Below are 19,378 nucleotides of genomic sequence, written 5' to 3'. Positions count from 1 at the left end.
GAGACTCATTTTTGTCACTGCCTCAAAAAATTCTATTAAACTAATATGCACAAAATGCCTTGGGATTCTCTTTAATCCTACTTGCCAAGAACATTTCATGGCTTCTCTAGCCATCCTGATGTTTTAAAAATTATTTTCTGCTTCCTTTATACTCAAGGGTCTTGTTTGATTCCTGCTTCCTTTCTCTTTTTAAATAACCTGACAACATCTCTCATTATCTAAGGTGCCTGAATCTTGTCATCTTTATCTTTCACTCTCACAGGAATAGGAGGTCCTGAAATCTGTTTAACTGCTTTTTAAAAGACTTGCACACATCAAAGGCAAATTTATTTCCAAATAACTGCCCTCAGTCTAATTTTTCCAGTTTCTGGGATGACATGGTGGCTCAGTGGTTAGCACTGCTGCCTCACAGTGACCTGGGTTCGATTCCCATCTCAGGCGACTACGATTGCGTGGGTTTTCTCCGGGTGCCCCAGTTCCCTCCCACGATCCAAAGATGTGCAGGTCAGGTGAATTGGCCATGCTAAATTGCCCATAGTATTAGGTGCATAAGTCAGGGTAAGTATAGGGTAGGGGAATGGGTCTGGGTGGGTTACTCTTCAGAGGGTCAGTGTGGATTGTTGAGCTGAAGGGCCTTATTGCAGGGAATCTAATCAGTTCCTCTCTAATTGTTTTCATTAGCCTTCCCCCAAGTTTAGCACTTTCACGCAAAGACCAGCCATATCCTTTTCCATAACTACCTTAAAACTTGTGGAATTATGATCTCTATTACTGAAACGCTCCCCTACTCTAACTTCAAAGACCTGGCCAGGCTCATTCCCCAATTCAGTCCCCTTCCTTAGTTGGATTATCTACATATTGTTTCAAGAATCCCTTCGGGGTGCACCTAACAAATTCTGGTACACATGGACCTAAAAGTGAAGCTTCTTTTCCCCAATGGGTCTGAACTCACCACACCTATTAGGTCTATGCAGGTCAAGACCTTCAGTTTTCAACATCTCTTCAGTTTCATATACGCAGATAAAGGATGCCCAACCTGTAGTATATTCCAGCATTTTTCTATTACTAATCTCAGATCTGTATTACCCCAACCTCTCTGCTATCTACTGTTGAAAGCAGATTACATGCATTGTCTTCCAATTCAAGACGACCATTCAAGAACCTTGAATTCTTAATGAAGAAAAGTAATTATTGCAAACCCAAGACTTCAAGATGTCAGCTTTACTCAAAGATGGAATCACAATTTTCCACACAGGGCAAATGGTAGTCATACTAAACCCTGTGAATGGAAACAGACCAACGCTTTTTGATCTGGTTGTCACGGGAAAATAAACACAAACCGAAATGGTTTGCAAATCAAGTGACAGATTTCACACTTAATCCACAAAACAGACAACTGAGCTTTTGGAGACAGAGCCAGAAACAGAGAAAAAGAGACAATGCAACTTCTACTGTGAAGAACAGAAAAAGCCTACTTTTGTGTTAGCAATAAGCAGGATGCTGAGGAAAGCTTGTTTGAAGCCAAGAAAATTGAACATATGGAATTTGAAAATTTCATCTCTCAGATGAAAATCAGTTCTGAAAACTCAGACCGAGTGGAACAATTTTGACTGATGCTCTACATGTTGATGGAAGTTCATGTCTGAGAAGTTATCAAACAGTTCTCATTCCGACCTCAAGTTCAGTTACTGAATGCCTCGAACCCTCAATTCTCAGGACTAACCGCAATTAGAACAATAGTATTTAACACGGGCACTGCTCATGGAGGGCTCCAACTTAGTGGACTCAAATGGCCATGCAACTCTCACCTGCACCTTCAGGTGACTGCTTAAGGTATGTCCACCTCATAACGGTGACACTACAATTATGGCCTTTCTTAACATGTTACAGTTGAGTCAAAAGGTAACATCTGTATTGCAGCACCTTCACATGGTTTAATTGCTCAGCTATTCAGTGAGGTCAGTACGGAGAAACCTTTCTTTTCCCAGAATTCATTATTACAGGAGATAGCTACATACCTTCAGCAGGTCAAGTTCTGCTGTTTTCCAGGCGCATCCCCAATTAAGTTTCCTGACACCAGTAGGATCAGCCCACGCAAATAGTCGTGCCTCTCCGGGGTCAAGTATCAACTCATCCTGTAATCCACTGTCAGTCAGGAAAGGAGGAAGGAACAGTTAGGACATGCTAAATTACTTGCGAACAAGGCTTTTTGTTTTTCAGAAATATTGTACTTCTATTCCAGCGCAGAGACAGAGACATTCACAGAAACTAACACCTATACATTCATTTAAGCAGCTGCAGCAGAAAAGAAATCAGAAATTTAGGTACAAAGAAGCTGGAACATAATCCTGTGTGTTCAGATAAACGATTGTGTGTTCACAATCCAACATTTTTAAAATCACTAATTGTTAAGAAAAGTGGAATAAAATTACATGCGACTTCTAAAGCTCTACACACATGCAATGAGTTACAAAGTAGAAATATATCTCAGGTCTCAGCTAAAAATAAACGTATAGAATTTTGACCCATAACACAACTATTTTACAAGTTACTGTGCAAATACATCTTCTTCATTAGGTGCCACTATTGAGCACACCTGTTTCTGGTCAGAATATCAAGCATATGATCTACTGCCTGGCCCAGATAATTGAGAAACATGAAGATTATGTAAAGAAGTTACAATCTTACTTGAAACAGAAATGACCGATGTTGGAGGAGGGGTTCTCAGTGAGGGACGATAGAGTTCAACAAGTGTCAAAATAAAATTATGTTCTATGAAGTGTTCACCTCAATGTAAATAAAACTGCTTGGATTTATATAATGCTTTTCAGGTACATGCCCAATAATCTAAAGCATCTACAGTTGACAAATTGCAGTCACTGCTTTGCAGTCCAAGTCAACAACTGGACATACCCAAGACCCATTCTCTCAGCAGCGGGTGAGAGAAACTGTCATTTGTTCGTTTTGCTAGGGCTGGTTAAAGGAAGAAGTTGGCTATGAAAACCAAAAGATCTGTAGATGCTGGAAATCAGAAATAAAAACAGAAATTGCTGGGAAAACCCAGCAGGTCTGACAGCACCTGTGGCAAGAAATCAGAATTAATGTTTTGAGTTCAGTGAGTCTTCATCAGAACTAGATTGTTGTGAGGAAGGGTCACTGGATCCGAACATGAACTGATTTCTCTCCAGAGAAGCTGCCAGGCCTGCTGGGCATTTCCAGCAATTTCTGTTTTTGTTTTTAAGTTGGCTATGAAAATGGGAAAGCATCCAGTTATTACTTTAAACTGTGCCACAGAAGCTTCCAAGAAGAGATGGAACCTCCATTTAATGCTATCCAAAGGACAGTGAAAATGGAGCATCGATAGGCAGTCATACACTTGCTAGATTGTATATTAAGTGAAATGAATCTTTTCCCACAACTGACTCAGAGGCAAAATTGCAACCTCTCAGCAGAAAAAAATATTTGCTGTGCTCTTCCAGCACCACTAATCCAGAAAGAAACATTAGGTCTTACGTCCTCTAGAGAGGACTATTTCATCAAGTTGATTGCTCTTATTAACTCTTTCTTTGGTCCAGAGAGTCTGGTCGACGATATTCTTGTGAAGGGCCTTGAGATGTTTGTCCCAAATTAAAGGCATCATACAAACGTTTGTGCATGTCTCTGGCGAATATTAAGTGCTTAATAGGAAATGTAGAACATTATATAAAAATGTTTAAAGTTTATTTCAAAGTAATTCGAAATAAGTTAATTCAGAGGTTGTGAGAGAACACAAGGAAACAGAAAACATCATACTGTCACACACAAGGATATTTTACACAACGTATAGACTTGAGAAGTTGAGGGCCAAGTACAGGTGTTACAACTAACAGAACAATATCAGTGAGGGAAAAAAATCAAGTGTCAAGCTCATAGTTTTCATGTAATTAGGGATCTTGAAATAAGTCTAAGGTACTCAGACACACAAAAAATACTATCATAGTTTTTTTTTTTATCAGTTATACTTGTAGTCACTTGGTAGTACAAAACTTGAATGCTGCACCAATCAGAATAATTAGTAAGAATTCCAATTCAAGAAGAAAAGTAACATTTGTCCTGTATGAAAGGAGAGTGCTCAGTGGTTGGCAAATGGACTCAAAAATTGGTGGTGGTGTTGATAATGCAGAGGACCATCTCAAGCTTGGCTAGTAATTTGGGCAGAGCAATGGCAGACAGAATTTAATCCTGTTAAGTGTGAGGCAATGCATTTTGGAATGTCTAATAAGGAAATGATATACAGAATGATTAGTGGGTTCCTAGGGAATACTGAGGAACAAAGAATCTTCGGTTGACAAGTTCATAGACACCCTGAAGGTGTCAGCACAAGTGGACAGGGTGGTGAACAAGGCATATGGGATACTTCCCTTCATAACCCAGGGTTTGAGAATATAGGAGCAAGGAAGTCTTGTTACAACAGTAGAGAGCATTGTTTTCGCCACAGATGGGATAATGTGGGTAGTTCACTTGGCACACTATCAAAAGGATGTGAATGCTCTGGAGAGGGTGCAGAGGAGACCAACCAGGATGTTGCCTGGGGTGACAATAAAGAGAAACTGGACAAGTTATGTTTGTTTACCTTGGAACAGAGAAGGCTAAGGGAGAGTCTCATTGAGATACTCAAGAGACAGAGAGGGGAGATCGTGTGAACTCATCCTCCATGGCAGACGTATCCAAGACCAGAGGACCATGTGTGAAGTAAGCCATAAGTGGATTAAAGGTCGGAGGAAAACGATTATTATCCATATGGTGGTAGAAATATCAAACATGCTAACTGTGAGTGTGGTGGAGGCAGGCACTTGCTCACCATTTAAAAAGCATCTGGGTGAGCACTTAAAGTGCCAGGCCATCATAGGCTATGGACCAAGAGCACGTAAATGGGATTAGCGTTTGTTGGTCAACACAGACACAGTGGCCTGAAGGGCCTGCTTTTATGCTGTATGGCTCTCAAAGTGAGAAGGGCTGACTTTTTCCAGCAATATTCAAGTCATATTTATCTTTACATGTTAGCTCTGGTTTCTCCTTCCACAGATTTTACCAGATCTGCTGAGTATTTCCAGCATTTTCTGCTTTTATTTTAGGTTTTTGGCATTTGCAGTACTTTGCTTTTAATAATCACTAAGAGGACTTCGCATTCTTCCTCAAAAAGGATCTTTTTCTATTCATTAATGGGATGTGTGTGTGGGGCTGGCTAGACAGTATTTATTGCACATCCCTAATTACCCAGAGGGCAGTTAAGAGTCAACCATATTGCTAGGGTCTGGAGTCATATGTAGGCCAGACAAGGATACCAGTTAGACATTAGATGGGTTTTTCCAACAATCGACAATGGAGTCATGGTCATCATTATGACACTTAAATCCAATTCTATTTTTAAAAATGATTTCAAATTCCATCATTTGCCAAAGAGGAATTCAAATCTGGCTGCCCAGAACTTTATCTAGGTCTGTGGATTAAAAGTCCACCTATAACACCACTGGGCCATTCCCTCCCCAGGGAATCTTTACATCTCGGAGAGGGACAAAAGGGCTTCATATAAATGGGTCCTCTGGAAAACAGGGTTTCAACAAGAGCAGCACTCCTTCAGAATCAGCCTATATTATGTGCTCAAGTCTACAAAACTGAACCCAGAATCTTCTGACTCAGAGACAAGAAAACTACCAATGAACCAAGTCTAAGACCTGACGTTATTTGGTATTTGTACCAAAGTGTAATGGCTGCACCAAATGGATCATACAAATAACACATCATGATTATAAATAGGTAATTCAAGATTATCAAAGACAGTGAGACTGATCTACTTAAGCCGAAATATTTTTCCCTCCATTTTATTTGCACTTTGGTTTAGGTAGCTTTGAAATCCTATCCAGAATTTAAGCAAAGCTAAATTCTTTCAGCTGAGACATTAAACTGAGGCCGCCTACCTGTTGAGATACTCAATCTCCTCGAGAGCTCCACAGATGTTCTTGAGCCAATAGGTTGATCTAAAATATCTCATGCAAACTTCACAAGTGGAACATTCAAATACCCTGAGATTCTTCCTTCAAACACCAATAAATTACCTGGCCATGCACTGCAATGCTGTTGGTGGGACTTGAAGAACAAAATGAATGATTCAGCAGACGTGTTGCACATACCTTTGCTTGAAGCGAAACTTCACTGCTGTGGTGTGATTAATGATTAGAGCAGGTGCAGAACCATCATAATAGTCTGTAAAAGTGATCACTGTGGCATGGTCAGCTACGTTCACATCCACTATAATGCCACCACACTACCAAAACAAAACAAAATGCAGAAGATCAACTCACAGCTCAACTCAAGATTGAATTCTGAAACGTAAGGTTGTAAAACATTAGCAATGGTTTAGTAGACTTCTTATATCTATATTAGTGCTGCAGAGAACTAAGAAGATTGATCACAGAAACATGAGAATGAAAAACCAAGTTTCTTTACCCATTTTGCAAAACACCATCTGCATAATAAAAGGAGGGGTGTGCACATGTAAGGGTTTTTAAATTCAATTCCTCACGATTTCCATTGCATCTACCTGCCAATTATGAACTGGATTTTTTAAAAAAATCAAACTTAATTAATTCTGCCTTGTGGAATTTTGCTCACTCTATGTACATCTGAATTGCTCAAAATTAGATGGATTTTTAAACAAGTCTACTGCAAATCTACTAGGAGAAAGTGAGGACTGAAGATGCTGGAGATCAGAATCGAGAGCGCGGTGTTGGAAAAGCACAGCAAGTCAGGCAGAATCAGAGGAGCAGGAAAATCGACATTTCGGGCATAAGCCCATCATCAGGAACCAGTGGCTGACAAACTTCAGGGCAGAGGAGATGACCTGGAGGGTGCAGTGAGAGGGGGACTCACTGAGATCCTTGTGGAGAGAGGAGGAGAACTTCTTCAAGGTAAGCATCCTTGGAAGAGGCTTCACTGTAAGGTTAAAATCTACTAGGAGAAAGTGAGGACTGCAGATGCTGGAGTTCAGAGTCGAGAATGTTGTGCTGGAAAAGCACTGCAGGTCAGGCAGCATTCAAGCAGGAGAATCAACCTTCCGGGCTTTCCTGATTAAGGGCTTTCATCTGAAATGTCGATTCTCCTGATCCATGGATGCTGCCTGACCTGTTGTGGTTTTCCAGCACTACACGCTTGACTATTGCAAATCTAGTTTATATTTTCTGCCATCCTTAAACAATTGGTCATAATCCAAACAGCATTTCCTTTGGTGCTTGAAAATTGATATTCTTTGAAGTTTAGTGTTTTAGGTGGCCCAAGCAGGCTTTTAGATTGACTATGCTCTCAGTATGGCTTGGGTAACTTAGAGCTAAAGTACGTACTATTCAAGGATAGTCAGACCCTTGCACTGATGGTAGAAGAATTCCTATTCTGCCACAGGAACAATAACACAATAGCAAAATACTGTGGATTTTGGAAATCTGAATCAGACGAGAAATACTCATGTCCACCAATGTCAGGACAGAGAAAATGTGTTGAATGTTTCAGGTTAGTTGTCTTTCATCAGAATGTAGTTAATGACCACTTGACTAGCTTTTTGTCCTAGATATATTTTTGTTTAATTGAAATCCAAGACTAAGTCTAAGTCTAAGTGGTAATATGCTGCGATTTCAATTTGTCGGCAGATTATCACTTTAGGCCTCTATATTGCATATCCAGTAACACAACTACCATGTTCCTGCTCCCAGCTGCAGCCACATCAATAACCTGGTCGCTCCAGGTTTCTAAACATCTCACTCCCATGCACCCCCTTAGCATCCCACAGCAACACTCTGCCTCATATCCAAGTAAGTGTGCCATCCATCAGCCTTTTGCAACAGGTGTCATACTGCTGTAAAATTTCTTTAACAGCGTACGAACCATCGCTTCTAACATCCAGCTGCAGGACCACAGGACAAAATCATTTGGTCATTAACTCTTTCCTTAAACATAATTGAGATAGATGAAAAATAGCATCCTCCATCTAAATGATCTACTTTTTTCAGTAAAACACAGACAAAAAGAGTTTTGAACATTTTTTTGTCTAATATTTAGATATTTGGTATGCTGACAAAAATTGGCCACCCGACTGTTGCATACCTAATGTTCTACATGCTTCATAGCTTAGAGTGACAAACTGCTATAGTAATGAACTACAGCACCATCAATGCTGATATCCAAAATGGAAAAGGAAATTAAGAATTATATTAAGTTGCGCTTTGGACACTACTAGCCTCACAACTGACATCAGCTTAACAGGTCGCTGCAGAGTATAAAGGCCCAATACTTTGGTCTTTACTCATCTTGTTAATTTAAAAAGGTATGTTAATGAAATTCTCATGCTGAGAGAGTTATAGACTAAAGATTTTAATAAACTATACAAATAGTTCCTAATTGTGATTTGAATTATTTTTGGATAAAGGAGGATGGAGGAATAACATGAAAATATTGAGATAGGTGGATTCAATAAGAAAGATACAGGTTGATGGCTCCCACTTCTTGTCCCAACCATTTTATGCCTGAAACTGTGTTTATAGGAAGGCAGAGAACTTCCATTTGGCAATTTACTCACAGCAGACAGTAGACCTCTGCTCTCCATTTTAGTCCAAATTAAAAGAAAAATCTTCATCACCAATGAGAATATCAACTAAGCAAACCACACGAACTTACCACATGTTCCAGACTCAACAATGTGCCATTGTCTTGCTTATTATAGAAGAAAGACTTTGAATTCAGTTCAGAACCAACCACTCTTACACAGAGCTTACTTGTTGTTGTTTCAGGCCAGAAAGGAAGACACTGAAAGAAAATTAGAAACATTTGTGGTGTTTTCAGAGGAACTGTCTATTCAATGGATACGACATTAAAACTAACAACATGGAATTCTGCTAAACATTCTATATACAACTTGGTCAAAATAATTTGTTCAAATCAAACAGAATTACATTATTTAAGAAACTGTTACCAGTATCAGCATACATTTAATAATGTTCAGGTCAATGTTCTGTTCACCTCATGGAAAAAATAAAGTCTTCATATTGAATGCTTGCACCATACTATCAAAATGCATTATTTCCTTACTGCTGCATGTTGGAGAGGACACTAACTTGCTGGGAAAATGAAATTAAGACTCAACTTGGGGATAGAAAAATTGCTAATAAACCTCACTATATAATATGCATTAGTCCACACAATTTTATCATATACGTAAACACATGTTCTGGTGTAACTACACCAATCTCTCCTGATATCCAAATTCAAAAATTTAAAACACAAATGATTTTGAACTTCAATACAAACTTTAATTTCACTTTCTCATTTGACACAGAAGTAACTGCAAGGGTAACTGAATAAAAAAGTACTGAAGTGCTCAAATGGTGAACAAACATCAGAACTGGGAATCCAGTCACTTAGTAGGAAGCAACGTTTGATATGTGTCCTCTGCCCCAATATTTATGGCACTGATGTAAATACTAATCATTAAATTTGCGGAGAGATCTGAGCAAATATCCAGGTATTGAAGAAGTCTGTTCTTTTCTTCAGGGTAAGTTACTTAAATGGGGAGAACTCAAATGTGACTGCTTTCCAGCGAAGCAGATGGGAAGGAACATCAACGTCACAATTATGAAAACCAGTACTCCCTGCTTTGAATTTATTAGATTCGGAATAGTGGAGATAATTGCTTGGAAACGTTATGAAATATTTGGCAAAGATACTGTATGAAGTATTAGGTTCAGAACAGAATGAACATGGAGGAGGTGAAGAGGCTGTCTATATAAAATCACCTAAAATGTTCAGGAACACAACAGAACCCTTGTTATGTCTATCAAAGTACTGTGCACTTTGTATTTATATTCTGCTAATGATGCAATTCTTCATTAAAGGAGCCAGCAGGTGGTAAAGTGGATGCATTAAATACGTGCTAAATTCTTGAGTAGTAATTACATATGTTGCTCCTGTAAATTTGTCATCAGCAAATAGGCTATTTTCACATTTATACACCAACGTAAACACTATGTTATACCTCCACTGCTGAAATATAAATCCACCGACCACTGTCTAATTGGCCAGCAGGCTGATCTTCTCCAACTTCCAGTTCATAGGAAGACTTATTAACTAATGTGTAGAATGGAGTTAGGGTAACAACTTTGGTCATGTTGAAACTGCTCATCTTAATGGTTACGCCAATCTGTAATTTAAGAAATAAATTAGTTATTAACGGTTCTTACAGCAAAGATTGTCGACCTTAAAAAGTGATCTTGCACACAGAATGACCTTCCAAAAACCATTCCTGAAGAAGGGCTTATGCCCGAAACGTCGATTTTCCTGTTCCCTGGATGCTGCCTGACCTGCTGCACTATTCCAGCAACACATTTTCAGCTCTGATCTCCAGCATCTGCAGACCTCACTTTCTCCTTCCAAAAACCAAACCAAATCAAGGACCAGCAATGCATTTCAGGCTCATGAAGAAAAGGAAATTGCCAAATTTCCTATAAAGGAACTGTAAATGAAGATATATGATTGGAGGGGGCAATTATAAAGCAATGACATCTATCATTAAAAGTAGGTACTATGGTGTGGACAGGGACAGTACTTTTCAAACAGGCAGATAATTGCAAAAATGAAGACCATTAACATGTGACTGAATTGAGATATTCTGAATCATTGAGAGATCCAACAAATATAGTTAAAAAAAACTTGGAGAAATATAGAATAATTGGGCATGCATAGCTGGGTTATTCAGGAGTGAAATCAGGAATTACCTTCCCACACTAAGTATTGTGGAAATTAAGAATTCCCATAATCTCAAGAGAGGGATTGGGATGTGGAGGATCAAGAATGACATCAACATATCTGTTTTTAAAGTGAGGTAGAGATAGGGAAATAAGAGTCAAAACAGATGATCCATGATCTAACTAAAGACAGAATTGAATAGAGCCATAGAGATGTACAGCATGGAAACAGACACTTCGGTCCAACTCGTCCATGCCGACCAGATATCCCAACCCAATTTAGTCCCACCTGCCAGCATCCAGCCCATATCCCTCCAAACCCTTCCTATTCATATATCCATCCAAATGCCTCTTAAATGTTGCAATTGTACCAGCCTCCACCACTTCCTCTGGCAGCTCATTCCATACACGTACCACCCTCTGTGTGAAAACGTTGCCCCTTAGGTCTCTTTTATATCTTTCCCCTCTCACCCTAAACCTATGCCCTCTAGGTCTGGACTCCCCGACCCCAGCAAAAAGACTTTGCCTATTTACCCTATCCATGCCCCTCATAATTTTGTAAACCTCTAAGGTCACCCGTCAGCCTCCGACGCTCCAGTGAAAACAGCCCCAGCCTGTTCAGCTTCCCCTATAGCTCAAATCAAGAGGTTTAATGTCCTAACCCTCTTTCTAAGTTGCACTGAAATCCTAACAGAAAGCTCACATCTCAACAAGATATAAAAGTGCCTAATATTAAATCCAACAGTCAAGAAGAATTCAAGATACTGGATATATTTTCAGTTCTTCGTTACAATTTTGGACAGCATCCCAAAACAATGAGAGTAAGGTTACTGAAAGATAATTACTAAATAATAAAGCAGCACAATCTAGGAACAGGAGCTAAACTACAGAACATCATGCATTATAATCTCTAGATTATGTGTTTCATATGCAAATTTCCACAGGGATAAGGATGGGGACATGAATACAAGAAGAAAGTGAGGACTGCAGATGCTGGAGATCAGAGTCAAAACTTGTATCGCTGGAAAAGCGCAGCCGGTCAGGTAGCGTCCGAGGAGCAGGAGAGTTGACAATTCGGGCATAAGCCCTTCATCAGGAATGTTGAAGAGCTTATGCCTGAAACATCAACTCTCCTGCTCCCGGGATGCTGCCTGAGTGGTTGTACTTTTCCAACACCACACTTTTTAACATGAATACAAGGCTCATTAAGCGCTGTGGGAAAGAAGGAAACAATATCATGGGATATTGATACAAATATGGGCAGCACAGTGGTTAGCATTGCTGCTTCATAGCACGAGGGACCCAGATTTGGTTCCAGCCTTGGATGACTGTTGCGTGGAGTTTGCACATTCTCCCAGTGTCTGTGTGGGTTTCCTCCAGGTGCTCCAGTTTCCTCTCAAAGTCCGAAGATGTGCAGGCAAGGTGGACTCGCCATTCTAAATTACCCCGTAGCGTCCTGGAATGTGCAGGCAAGTTGAATTAGCCATGGTAAATGTGGGGTTACAAGGATAGGGTGGGATGCTTTTTGGAGGGTCAGTGCAGACTGTCAGGAGCCAATGAATCTACACTGGAGTAGGAGAAAACTGCATATTATTAGCAAGCTCTTCTGTAATTAACAGTGATCAGAGTTGTAATTGAAAGGATGAACGGGGTGGTCGCAAAGACTTCATTAAAGCCAAGAGTGAGGGAGGTGCTCAACTGGAAAAGTTTTCACATAACTTGTGAAATGAATAGGGAAGACAGCAGGAAGAAGGTCAAATTGTGATTTGAGCATCCAAAGTACTGAAAATTAAAATATTTCACAGATTTAAACTAAGTGCAAGAAATAAGGAACATGTGAGTAGAATATTAAGCCAGAAGGGGAGTGTGTGCTGCATCGTTTCATTGAGAGTTCTTTAGAAAAACATACAGGAATATGACAATCAACTTCAATGAATGCAAGATGCAGTCAAGGTGAATTCTGACAAATTCAACTTGAGCATAGATGGTAATCATTAAAAACTCATGGCTACAAGACAGTCAAAAATGGAAACTAAATATTCTAAGTTCAAAAAGGTGTACATGAAAGACAGAAAAATGATAGAGAGGAGGAGTACTCTTCCAGCTCAAGGATGAAGTAGTTTTAGTGGGAAGAGAGGATATAATGATGAGAGGTAAAACAGATCCTGGAAACTTTATGGGTAGAACTGCAAAATAGAAAAACACTTAAAGATTATGGTGAAATTTACATTGAATCCTAATAGTAACTGTGAAGTAGCAAACTGTACAACATGCAAAATCTGGATAATCATTTACCAAAAGTAAAATAGATTTAATGAGTTTGCCTGGAATTGCAATATTCCCTCAATGAAAAAGGAAGCAGGCCAGATTAAATTAATAACTAGTAACAAACTAGACTTTGTTAACAATCTAATGGTGGGTGAACCTTTCTCATAGTGTTCATAATATGACTAAGTTCATATTTGTGCTCAATAAGTGAAAAGCATAAGACAGTGACTAAGATTCTAGACCGAGTGGTGTTACCTTCAACCAGATTAAGATTGAGATAATCCACAGTAATCTGAGCAAATTTATCAGAAGATGATCAGTGGAGCATGTTTGTAAAGAAGCACGGATACAAAACAAGCTCATGCTGCTAAAATGTTGAAGGTCTACTCGACAAAATTATCCATGGATAATTAAGGGGTAACAGAGAAATAAAGTTAAAATGCATAAAAATATAGACTTGTGGTGTGCGTGTGTATATTATATACATATATCTTGATGAATGAGCAATTTAGAAAGAATACTGGTGGGTTAAAAAAAAAATCTAAGATCGACATGAAAGAATGAAAAGTGCACAGGATATATTAAAAAACATGCAAACAGACTTCAATGTTTGGCAATTTTTTTTTTAAACCGTCCAAAGTGGATGACCTCCCAAAGTAATGACTAAATGGTGAAAACCCACAAACAATTGACGTCTCAGGAGACTTGAGGACCCAAATACATATATAATGAAAATGTATCGTAAAATTAACATAGGCAATGGAATACTAATCTTTATACTGGAATGCAAGGCAGTAGAAATCATGTTTCAGCAGTCAAAGCTCTCGTTAGATCACGTCAGGAGAACAGTGAACACTTCTATACACCACACCTTTGGAGAATGTAATGGCCTTGGAAGAAGTGCAGTTTGGATTTAACAGACTAATATCTGGACCTCATGAGTTAGAAGAAAAGCAGTTATTTATTGAAATGTAGAAGGTGAAGAGGTGATCTGAAGCTATTAAAGGAACAGATAGAATACAGATAAACCATTTTCTCTGGTTAGAGAATCTAGGACTAGGGCACAGAGTCCAAAAGATGAGAGGCAGACGTTTCTTGAATGAAATTCCATGCTGATCTGGTTAGGAAAGCAGCTGAGTAGCAAAGAGAAAAAAAAAATACGATGACAGATATTCTAATTGGCAGAACTGACGTGTGGCACCTGCCAAGCATCGGTGATGGCTCAAACTATTCATTGCATTAAACTGCAGTTCTATGAAAACATCATAACAGGCCATAAGATGGAGGAGCAGAAGTAGGTCATTCAGCCCAAGTCCACTCCCCCACTTAATGAGATCATGGCTGATCTGATAATCTTCAAATTCACTTTCCTGCCTTTATCCCCATAATCTTTGATTCCCTTACTAATTGAATATCTCAGCCTTGAACACGCTTAATTAAATCAACCTTTCCAGCCCTCTACAGTAAATAATTTCGCAGGTTTATTTCCCTCAGAGAACAGATTTTTCATCTCAGTCTTAAATGGGTGACTCTCTGCAAGGGAAAATGCATCTGCTAGTCAAACTCACAAAGAATCTTGTGTGTTTGAGTAAGGTCTCCTCTCAGTTCCTGACCCTAATGAAGGCAAGCCCAACATACTCAACCTCTCCCCATAAGAGGATCCCTTCATAACTGCGATAAACCCAGTGAACCTTCTCTGGATTGCCCCCAACATCAGATAAAGGGGTCAAAACTGCTCACAGTATTTTAGTTGTATTTTGACCAGTGCCTTGTATAGGTTCAGCAAGACCTCCCAACTTTCACACTTGGTTCTCTTTGAAATAAAGGCCAACATTCCATTTATCTTCCCTACTGCCCACTGAACTTGGACACTAACTTTGAGATTTATGCACAAGGCGGCCCCAAATGCTTGTGCTGCAGGCTTGTGCATTTTTAAACATGGAATTTCTCTTTTCCTCTTTCCAAAGTCACATTTCCCACATTACATTCCAAATGCCAAGTTTTTGACTAATCATTTAACCGGTCTCTGTCCTTCTGCAAACACTGTCATCTTCACCTTGCCTTCAAAATATTTTTGTGTCATCCACAAACTTGGCTCATATATTCACCCTCCTCATCCAAATCATTTATAACATAGTGAATAAGTGTGGCCTCAACATGATCGACAACCTTTAATACATATTTCTATGAACACTTGAAACACCACAGCAAAGGAATTGGGATTAGAGTAGATAGAGTCTCGCTAACTGGCGCAGAATTAGTGGGCTGAATGGCGCAGTTCCGTACTGCATTACTCGAATTCAAGAAATTCAGAAACACTTCTGCAGAGAAACAGCGATGTGCAAATGGTAATTTGTGAGATTGTGTGCAAATGGTAATTTGAGAGATTTTTTTGAAATCTTTTAATTTATGAGATTTAAAATTTTTGTGAACTAAAGGTATTCAAGAATATGGAGCAAAAGGCCAGTACACGGATTTTGGTCACAGTTCAGCCACAATCTCATTGAAAGTCAAAACAAGTTGAGGGGCTCGCAGCCTCTGTCTGCTCCTATAACCGTATATACCTGTTATTGTTCACAGAAAGTAAAATACTTGAGTTCTACAAACACAGAATAATATTGATAATTGAAACAGTGACAAAGGCAGTGATACATTAAAAGCAACATCATCGATCATTACGTTGTAAACTCTGTCAAAAAGGTGAGGTTTAAGCTAAAACAAAATGTACACAGGAAGAGCTGAAATTGCAAAACATTAATTCAGTACATCATTAGCGGAGGAACAATGTGGGTGGTTGGCACGTGAAGCGGAGAAGTGATGTGACTGCAGTAATGGCTTGTTATACATTGGGGTTAAGGTTAAATGCTTGCTCAGAGCTGAGAATATATATCCCATATAATTTATGTACACTTGTGGTGCTGGTCACACAACTACAAATCAAATATAAATTCGATTAGTGCTACTTGGCCTACAAATTTTAAATATTTTGAGTGTAAAACCTAAGGACCTCACTTTTTTATTAAATATTCAAACTGTGCTTCAAATGAAAAATCTCACCAAATATTCCATATTCTTGGCCGGACACTTCACACAGCCATAACTTCCCACAGTGTCTAATGAGAAACCATTAGACCAGTTGCTAGTAGATACACATAACTGAATCTGTAAGCCAAAACAACAAAAACATTTCCAATTCAATATTTCACAATCATCAGCTCTCAGAATCTTCATAGCAAACCAAATGAATGATTTAAAAAAAGTACATGGACATAATATAAGAACAAAATAGTGCACAATAGAGCAATACTGTTCAACAGGGAGTCTGAATGAAATCCTCACCAACTTCAGGCCTTTCAGTCCTCATTTACATTCTATAATTTCAAATGACGACCAGATAAGCAATGCACTGCAGATTACTAAGTCTCTGAGAAGCTGAGTAAAACTGGGTACTACGTTAAAAAAAAGGAAGAATTGACAATTTTGTTTGTTTGTTTTATGAACAAAAATTAGCAAATTTTTTGACAGCCTGTTGATATTACGCAGCTGAAAGTACATAAAATATAGTACACAATTCCACACGAATGAAACCACTGGAAAGTCAGTAGATTAAGAAGTTTCCCTGACATACCATCTATGTTTGCCAATGAGCAAGGCAAAGGCAGGTATCAGAAATGTCAAAACCACCAAGAAAAACAAAACCCAAGCTCAGATTAGGCCACTTAATCACATCAGTAATTACAAAGCAAGAACCTCTTTCCCCATCATAAAGCTGTTCGTTCGGTGATTTTTCAGTCATTACTCTTCTTGCCATGAGGACCGCTCCCAAATCTTCTTTCACTTCACGTGAAAAGTTGTTCTATTAAGTCTCATCACACTTGCATTTGAGTTAGCATTTTAGATTCACCTTCATCATGTCATTTACACATCACTGAGGTTCCCGCTCATTGCATTTTCCAACCTTTCATCAGATCACTCATACTTATGATTGCGATGCTTCCCTCTGAGATATGAATATTTCTTCTATGCGTTGCTAACCATGATTACAAACAGTATTCATGGATTCAGTGACTCAACAGATGTATAACTTAAGCATGACTTCTTCAAACTTGTAGCCTACTACTTTGGTTATAAAGTTGTCATAGTCCTACCAGACCATAGAGTTGCTCTCCCATTCGAGAGAGAGAAGACTGGTGGCATTTTAACCAGAGGGTCACTATGCCTCAGGTGAGGGAGAGGTTCAGAAGGAGAGTCCTACACGGTAACCTCATTGGAGTGGGAATTGAACCCATATTATTAGCAACACTATGCATTGTAAACCAGCCATCCAGCCAACTGAGCTAAATCAACCCTGCTTTTCTGAAAGGAGATATGAAAGTTTTTCAACTTGGCTCTCAGCAGGACAAATGCAAGAAAAGCAACACTGGCAAGGAAACAAGAATTTATACAACATGAGAAAAGGTGCTAACTGGTTGGGCTTTGTTTGGGAAAGAATTAAATCTGCGACAACTCCATGTCAAAACTTCATGTTACACCATTTTGGTTACACATTCCAGCACATTGTTGGCTTGAAGAAAATCCATCATTACTCGGGGTTGGAGGGCCACCAATGCTGCTACGACTCTTATGGCTTATGAATCTTTCGTGGGGCTCAGGAACCCGAATGTGGAACAAGGTGCCACTGTGGTCATGGCTGCTCCAGCCTTACTGAAATTGAATAAAAGCACACTAACACTACAGTATCACTCCCTGTATTTGCACATCTACTGAATGCTATCATTCCAAATTCACACCATGCATTACTTACCTCAGCCTCCATCAGTGTTCATTAACAGGAGAAGTAAGAAAGATAAACAACACATGAATAAAAAAGATGCTCTAGACCCTGTAAGAAGCTGTAATGATTTATTCCACCTACAAAACAATTTACCTCCCCTTGGGCCCTGTATGACGTCTTTCACTAACTGGGTCTATTTCAACCTTTAATGCATTGTAACAGCATGTTAGTGACCTCTATTTGTGAATACAGAATTAAAACTTGAACAGAAAGGGGATACTTCTAATAATGAAGAGGCACCCTTAAGAAAAATCACAAAATATAAATTTATTTTATCTAAATATGCTTTGCCATTCAGCCCATCTACACCTCTTAAAACTGCAGATGGTTATCCATTATTCAAATAACTGGCAAATCTCCTCTATTACTGCTAAACTGAAACCACAAAGGAATGATACACACCTTATTTTTGCTGAAAATGTTTTTCCGTTTGAAGGAAAATAGGACAACATCACGGAAGTCAGCCGCATGTTTCACATGTATATCTTCTGCACGATATTGCAGGACCCGGGATGTTTTATTAATGATCCAGTACGGGCTATAAATAGACAAAACCAGACGACCACTAATTTTGCGAACGTGGACCAACAAATCAATGCTCATGCGATCTTTACTGTCAGCAGTGAAGCATATTGGAAACATTTCAGCCAGTCCATCTTCAATTTTAACATGGCCACTCCAGTTCCTGCCTTGATATTTAACCAGGACGAGTTCCATTATTTCACCCTTGATTCTGGATTGGAGTACATCTGCTGAGGATCCTTCTGCCAGTTCATTAATTTCAGCTGTTGCCTGGATAAAACAGACAATTTATTTCAAGAGCAAAACTTTCAAAAGTAACGCATAGAAGAAATATTCATACCTCAGAGGGAAGCATCGCAATCATAAGTATGAGCGATCTGATGAAAGGTTGGAAAATGCAATGAGCGGGAACCTCAGTGATGTGTAAATGACATGATGGTTCACGTTACTTTTGGAAGAAAATTTGAGAGCTAATATTAACTAAATAATACAAGTTTTAATGGAATCCAGGAATAGAGATCTCCACAGACAGTTGCTTGTGGAAGATCGAGGCCGTTTGCGGTGTTTCTTTTACGTGGAACGGTCCATCTTCCGTTGCCACACCGGCACCACAGCCCCACCTGTTCCTCCACTATACCGATGACTGTATCGGCGCTACCTCATGCTCCAACGAGGAGGGTGAACAGTTCATCAACTTCACTAACACCTTCCACCCCAACCTCAAATTCACTTGGACCATCTCTGACACCTCCCTCCCATTCCTGGACCGCTCCATCTCCATCTCCGGCAGACTAACCACGGACACCTACTACAAGCTGACCGACTCCAACAGCTACTTAGACTACACCTCCTCCTACCCTACCTCCTGTAAAAATGCCATCTCTTATTCCCAATTCCTCCGCCACCGCAGCATCAGTTCCCAGGATGACCAATTTCACCTTACAAAATCTTTGACGGCCTCCTCTTCAATGAGCACAATTTCCCATCC

General features: G+C 39.3%; 1 protein-coding gene across 5 annotated transcripts in view; it reads right to left on the bottom strand.

Moving 5' to 3' along the window:
• The window catches only part of vps13c (vacuolar protein sorting 13 homolog C), a 287,267-nt gene that overhangs the window by 51,978 nt on the left and 215,911 nt on the right, over positions 1-19,378 (bottom strand). For all 5 annotated transcript variants that reach the window (XR_015754174.1, XM_043680595.2, XM_043680591.2 and 2 more), the window contains 6 exons: positions 18,271-18,660; positions 16,092-16,196; positions 10,058-10,222; positions 8,704-8,832; positions 6,171-6,304; positions 2,019-2,145 (listed from right to left, as the gene is read on the bottom strand). Coding sequence is in view for 4 of the 5 variants with exons in the window: in XM_043680595.2 (XP_043536530.2) it covers positions 2,019-2,145; positions 6,171-6,304; positions 8,704-8,832; positions 10,058-10,222; positions 16,092-16,196; positions 18,271-18,660 (1,050 nt within the window). In the remaining variant the exon portion in view is untranslated. The remainder of the gene's footprint in view (positions 1-2,018; positions 2,146-6,170; positions 6,305-8,703; positions 8,833-10,057; positions 10,223-16,091; positions 16,197-18,270; positions 18,661-19,378) is intronic.

This window comes from Chiloscyllium plagiosum, unplaced genomic scaffold (genome assembly GCF_037043375.1).
Source record: "Chiloscyllium plagiosum isolate Xiang-an unplaced genomic scaffold, Cpla_swu_hap1 HiC_scaffold_42, whole genome shotgun sequence".
NCBI lineage: Eukaryota > Metazoa > Chordata > Chondrichthyes > Orectolobiformes > Hemiscylliidae > Chiloscyllium > Chiloscyllium plagiosum.
The sequence above is the reverse complement of the archived record's forward strand: the minus strand, read 5'-3'. Positions and strand labels throughout refer to the sequence as shown.